This window comes from Sinocyclocheilus anshuiensis, unplaced genomic scaffold, assembly GCF_001515605.1.
Source record: "Sinocyclocheilus anshuiensis isolate Anshui unplaced genomic scaffold, SAMN03320099.WGS_v1.1 scaffold63, whole genome shotgun sequence".
NCBI lineage: Eukaryota > Metazoa > Chordata > Actinopteri > Cypriniformes > Cyprinidae > Sinocyclocheilus > Sinocyclocheilus anshuiensis.
Window position 1 is genome coordinate 4,310,621 of NW_015552625.1, and position 7,190 is coordinate 4,317,810.

The 7,190-nt window shown below is 35.3% G+C and overlaps 1 protein-coding gene across 2 annotated transcripts in view; it reads left to right on the forward strand.

Annotated features, from left to right (window-relative positions):
- Window positions 1-7,190, forward strand: part of LOC107666540 (S1 RNA-binding domain-containing protein 1-like) — a 76,731-nt gene that overhangs the window by 32,977 nt on the left and 36,564 nt on the right. For both annotated transcript variants that reach the window (XM_016457929.1, XM_016457931.1), the window contains one exon: window positions 1,576-1,658. In XM_016457929.1, coding sequence (XP_016313415.1) covers window positions 1,576-1,658 — 83 coding nt within the window. The remainder of the gene's footprint in view (window positions 1-1,575; window positions 1,659-7,190) is intronic.

Genomic DNA, 7,190 nt, shown 5'->3' on the forward strand with positions numbered 1-7,190 from the left:
TGTGTAATTATGATATGTCCTGCAAAAATTACTTGCTCATTATATGACTCCTCCTGCTCTAACCCACAAAGGTGCTCATACTTTGAAGACAATTTTTTGTAGAGGTGGTCAGCTGTGTGTAAAGATCAAGGTGGATGTGCTGCCTGAAGTAGGTGCTTGTGGATGGAGGTTTTGAGGTGGCTTTCTGGAGCGCGATCACCAAGCCTCTCTCGCTGCGTCTCCACATTGAACTCTGTGGGAAATTGCTGCCTGTAATAATATTTGGAAAGGGATGGAGTTTCAGCTCAGGCCTTGTACAGCGCACACAAAAGCACTTCTCTCCACTCTCTGTAATGTGGAGGTTGTGCTTGGGCAGAAAACCACGCAATGTCTCACATTCTGTCTTGTGTTTTCTGAGTCGCTCTCTTTCTCACTCTGACTCTCGCACAAGTGGTCGAGTAAAGATGAAAATCTGACTTTCATTTGCTGACCTTCAACAAGACTAGATAAAGCTAATGGAACAAGTGCGCCAAACTGCTTATGTTCATTTCATTTTATAATATTGTGTTTGGCTGGTCATATTTCCTGGGATAAGTTAGATTCAAGTTTTTCTGAATTGGGTTTTTATTTGTCTTTAATTGAGTTCTTATTTGACCAGACCTCTCTTAGTTGGCCCATGTCTTTGCCTGTCTTCGACAGTTTACTAGGAAAAGAGGATTGATAAGTGAGTGTGTCTATTATTGGGCCTGTTTCTCTCTTTCTCTCTGAGAGATGTGATGGCATATTCATCTGTAGCTTGGTCTGTTAAATGATCTTGTCATTTGTTCACAGTTTTTACGTAGATTATTTCAGCCTTAATTGAGCTTTTTTTTGCTTTATTGTAAATTTTATACTTTTGTTGACTGACAGAATGTAAATAACAATGACATCAACAGTAATAATTGGAAACAGTAATATGTGTATATGAATAGGAATATGACAGGTCTTCTTTTTTTGCATATATTTAACCATATTATGTGGTCACATTTACATTGACTGCTGAATAGTTTTGTATAAAAGAGCTTGTTTCCACAACAGGATTAAACAAACAAACAAATAAATGAATAAAGGTAATTGCACATTTTTATCCAACAACTCTGACTTTTTTTCTCACAATTCTCAGATTTACAGTGGGTACGGAAAGTATTCAGACCCCCTTAAATTTTTCACTCTTTGTTATATTCTATTGTAAAAAAAAGTCTGAATTGTGATAAAAAGGTCACAATTACCTTTTTATTTTATTCTGTGGTGGAAATGGGCTTCCATAGTTGTGTGTTGCAAATGCTGATTTTTCCGTAAATGCAAATCTTGTTTATTAATATAATCTGTTAAGCTGTGATTAGTGCAGTACATTCCACACAAGCTTTTGCATGATTTAAATAGTCTCATTTGCATAGATCTATGCTCATGTGAGCCTAATTTATTCTTAATTAAGTCTGTGGGTTTATTAAAGTGTAAATATTGTTGTTCTCTTGAGACATTCATGATTATATTTGAGCAGTAACTACACATAATGGTGAGATGATTTCCTCTTGTATTGTTTTTTTTTGTCCTCAGTGTCCATCGGGAGGCGTGTTCAGGACCCTTTAGCAGAGCTCATTAAGATCGACCCCAAACACATTGGTATCGGCACTTACCAGGTGAGTCACATGACATTCAATCTAATTAAAAATTCGTTTTGTGCATCTCCTCTTCAAAACCATGCTAATAATGGGTTGTGACTTTGTTATACTTGTTTACTTCAGTAATGTTTATGTCTTTATTAAATACTGCCAACAGTTGAGTGTCCTCTCACATAATACTGTACATGATGTTGTGTCTGGCTCTACTCTTGATCCAGCCAAATGCTCAAAGTAATTGTAGGCGCATTCCCAACTTTCTAAGCCAGGCTCTGATTTTTAGTTTTGAGTAATAGCAGTTTCAAACAAAAGTCAGCTGGACTAGAGAGCTAATCCTGTCTCTGACTGTTTGCTTTTGCAGTCTCATATTATGAGTAATCCATTTTTCTCCTGAAATTAATTCTACTATGATTCCCAGTAGCATCATATGTTGACTCAAGGCTGGGCCTGACTTGTATTTTTTCCTTCTCGCTCTGATTTTTCATCTTTCTATTTTTCTCTAGCTGTCTTGCATGCTTGATTTCTCTCTCCTGCCCTCTGCTGCCCTTTTTTTTTAAACATCAAGACTATGCAGAACCTCTTGTTTAAATATATTTTTTTATATACTCTACCAGTTTCCACAAAGACATTAAGCAGCACAACCCTTTTTAGCATTTATGATGATAAGAACCAAATCAGCATATTAGAATGATTTCTGAAGGATCATGTGACACTGGAGTAATGGCTGCTCAAAATTCAACTTTACCATCACAGTAATTAATTACCTTTTATTTTAAATGGAACCAGAAAACAGTTATTTTGGAATAATATTTCACAATATTTGTATTTTTACTGTATTTTTATTAAATAAATGCAGTATTGATGTGCAAAAGAAAACATAAAAAACCTTACTCCTCCCAGAATGGTAGTTAAATAAAGTTTGGTGAATCATAAAACAAAACAAAAGCTCTAAGCTTAAATGTAATTTGTTGTTAAATCTTGAATTGGGCAATTTTCCACTGCAACCTTGGAGCCATTTTCCAAATAAGGAGAGGAAAGCACATCTTTCGTCTTTGTAAAAGGATCAATATCACATGCTTCTCACTGCCAACTTTTTGACCCAAAAACCATATGCACATGTGCTGATGCACACAGGTTTAGGTTAGCAGAGTATCAGGGTCACCTCGCCTTGCCCCTGCACAGTGTGAGTGTTGTCTAGTGTGCATCACAGCGACCCCCTGCACGTCTGTCAGCACTTAGCGTTTATTTACCCTGCCACATAATCTGAGCAACACATGATGCCTCTCCACCGCATTGACATGCTGAGTGATAAGTGTGTTTGTGTGTGTGCATGGGAGAGGGGTTTACAGTATGCATATATATGTGTGTGTGTGTGTGTGTGTGTGTTTAATAGACAAAAAGACTGGATGATGTATCTTATTTCTTAACTTGAGTATCTGAAGTAGGGCTGGGCTATAAGCACTATAAGGGGGTGCTATTTTATACCCACTTTCCTTAACCTTGAAAATGAGGTTACAGAATATATAATTACATGTTTTGAGTGATGGGAAAAAGGTGTTTTACCTGTAAATTGTGGTGTAAAGTTTGCCTTTAGTGGTTGTCTCAGTTTAGAACTCACTGTGTGTGTGTGTATAAGATGTTGTATAAATTACTTAATTATGTGAATGTATAAATTCATAAATTACTACAAATAATTAGGGACAATAAGATTACAAAGATTACATTAGATTAGGGTTGCACCAATATTGAATTTCTGGCTGGTACCAATAAGCTAAAATTATATTGATGTTATTGCTGTTATTAATTTTTTATACTTTGTCTCTCTCTCTCTCTTTCTCTCTCTCTCTCTCTCTCTCTATATATATATATATATATATACAGTATGTATAAAACACTAAAAACTAAAATCAATTGTTTTAAATGCTACACGTAGTAGTAATACAGTATGAAAACAGATATTTATTTTGAGATTTACTAATTATTAGTACTAATTATTGGTGTTTTTAAATATTAACTTAAGTGAAATGCAGTTGACGGAAGCAATATACATGTAAATAAATGTGAATGAGCATGTACAATTAAATAACATAATATTATTTCACAACATATAAATCCAACAGAGACAATACAGATAGATAAAATATGATAAATATGGTACAGATATAGTGTATATCTCCAAATAAAATATAAAATGTTATATAAATAAAAAAATATTTGGTAACACTTTAGTATAGGGACCAATTCTCACTATTAACTAGTTGCTTATTAGCATGACTATTAATGACATATTAGCTTTTTATTAGTACTTATAAATATTCTGCATGACCATATTCTACATCCCTAATCCTACCCAATGCCTAAACTTAGCAACTACCTTACTAACTATTAATAAGCAACAAATTAGGAGTTGAGGCAAAAGTCATAATTAATGGTTTGTTAATAGCGAGAATTGGACTTTAAAATAAAGTGTAACCAGTAATTCCTTGAATAATTTATTGTATGAAATACAGTAACTTTATGAAGTGGGTGGAAGCTTTTGCTGCTGAGCTAAATTTGAATCGCTCTCTATCACCTTCATAACACTTTTGATTGCACATCACCCTCTATTGTTGCTTGTTTTGTCCTGACATTCCATTTAGTCGAAGTGGGTGGGACCTCTAAAGTTTAGGTTTATATAGTTAACTGTCAATCACTGAGACATAGGTGGAGAGTGTTCAGGTTTCCCAACTGCTTAAAGGTCCCAGAGGGCACATTTTACCATTTTACCCAGCTGTGAGAGAAAACACCATACACACCCCCGGATATTAAGGAAACTGTCACTCCCCTTGATGCACTTTCCCGTGTGTTTTTCAAGTCCAAACATTTAAACCAACAATAAACCCTTTATTTATTTAACCATTCTTTATTATTACATTGTTAATAATGAACACTTGCAGAAATATGCATATGTTAGGTTGTACTTTAATTTTGAATTACAAAATAGGTTACATTTAAATGTTTGTTCACACAAGGACCACTATTGATCACACAGATAAAGCTTTAGTATATAGTATTGTTTTCACACTATTTATTGCATGTTCAGAACACCAATAAACAATCTCTTTGTAAAAAAAAAAAAAAAAAAAAAAAGTTTTCGATGAAGGTTGTGTAGTGAAAAAGCACCAGTGATGTCACTCCTGAAGGCTTTCTCTATTTAATGGGCCTGCCGAGACTGCTCCCTCAGGGTCAAAAGGAAGAGAGCGAATGGTATTGACTGACAGGTGGCTGATTGACAATGATTGATAGCTGAGTCCTTTTTTGCGTGGGAAAAAGGAAAAGTTATGCGCTCTGCTGAACACCTTTCATTTTGATCATGTCTGATCTAGCTGTGTTTGTGCATGATAAATCTTTTATTATATGACTTTTAATTCATTTTCTCTCCTGGGTCAAGTCTACAAGAATTATTCTTTATCTTTGTTGTCTTATGGCTGTTCACATTTGTAGCAAACCTTTGAAAGAAGACTAGCGTACGTGTTGTTTCTCATGACTTTAGTGGGTGTGTCCAGTAGTGCAGTGTGCGTGGGTGCAGCTCTCATGTTCTGTTTGACAGGTGTTTACTGACTCCAGACCTGGTCTCCAGGCTTCACCTGAGGTAAAGGAAAGATGGAGCAGAGTGTAGGTGAGAAAAGTGTCAGAATTAGTCGTTAAAATGTCAGCCCACTGCCAGGAAACTGCATCATCTGATTTGCTGCCAGAATGCTTTTTAGAATTCATGCATAATGTTTTTAGTGGAGCAAAGCAAGCTTTGAATAATTATTATATAAAAAGTGTTTTTAATGCCTCGAAAAATCATGGAAATTTCTGTCGTGAATATGTATTTATTTTTTCTATTAATGCTTTATGCTAAAATATTTAATTGACTAAATTTTGAGCTTATATAGAGATTTGTTATTTACTTTTATGTAATCAATGCTTTAATCTGTCAGATTGGTTCACACACTTATCTGATTGATTCATTAGCAAACCAGAATCATAATGTAAAAATGCTTACGCTATAATCACAAATGACTGAAAAGATCCTGGAAAATTCGTTTATGGATTCAATGATGAATATACACTACTGTTCAAAAGTTTTTATTTTTTTAATTTTTTATTAAAATGTACTTATTTATTTTTAATGAAGTTTGCATTAAGTTTATCAAAAGTGACAGTAAATATATTTAGAATGTTACAAAAGTTTATATTTCAAATAAGTGTTTTTTTTTTTTTTACTTTCTATTTAACCATTTCTGACAGATATAAAAAAAAATAAAACATTAAAAGAGAAAACAGTTATCTTTCCTATATTTTTGTTCAAATGAAGACAGGTATTGATAGCATAAGAGATTTAAAAATCTCAAAATTTTGAACGTTAATATACGTTCAAAACAACTGCTCTAATCTGTCAAATGTGCTAACAGATTGATCTGAATTACTTGCTGGTGAATTGGATTGAATCACAATGTTTGAAAAATTCTTATTCCATAGTCACAAATGACTAAAGATCATGGAAAAGTCCTGGAAAATTCTATGGTGAATATACCGTTTTCTTTTAGCACCTATAACGAATCTGTCAAATGGGCTCAAACTGAATCAGAAAAATAAAGTTATCTGAAATGTCTGGAAAGATTGCAAGTCATTGGTCAAAAAGTGTAGGAACCTTGCAGATAAGTCTTTAATACTTATTGCAAGATTTTAGGATGTCTGAGATTAGTAACTTGCATCTAAATGACCTTGCAGGTAAGACAAGACTGCACATTTAAAAATCTTATGTCATAGGTAGAAATTGTAGCCTGTTTTAAGGATGATTTAACATAACTTCTGCTCTGTCAGGACTCATCATTTCTACGCTACTGCCAAGACGTCTTTAGCCATTTTCAGATGCCTTGTTTGGAGCTTTTGTGTTTTGCTGAAAACGTAGGTCTCTGGTTACACAAGAGGCAGAGGTTTGGGAGGTATGTAAAGGGATCTCCCCAGTCAAACATCTTTGTGTGTTCAGCGCTCTCTGGGAAGTGTTTTCAGAGCCTGCAGCTGGTTAGATCTGCATTGGGTCATGAGGGCGGGGAAAGGAGAGAAGAACTGATTGACATCTCAGAGTGGCAGCTTTTCGTAAAAAAAAACCCTGTTAACTGGGCTGAGTGTGGACAGACACACTTTGTTCTGGCGCTGGAGCCTATCCAAGCCAAACAGGACCTCGCACCTGAATTTAATCCCGTGGTTTGTGTGAGCCTGTGTGTTTTTGTGTGTACGTGTGTGCATGACTTGGGTCGGAGACCTCGCCGTGGCTCTGCTGGGCTTGGTGAGGCAATGTAATTGCGTATTTGTGTTACCACTGACCCGTCCCCTACTCTATACCTGGCATGTCGGGGTCTGGGATATGAGTCTGTTCAAACAGAGGGCAGGTTTAAAAACTATGTTAACTCCCACCACATTTCTTTATCTATTCCCCAATGCTTTAATTGAGTTTTGGTTGTTTTGTCTTCAGGGTTACCACACCACTAAGCCATGTCAGAGCTTAGCTGTCAGCCGCTCTTC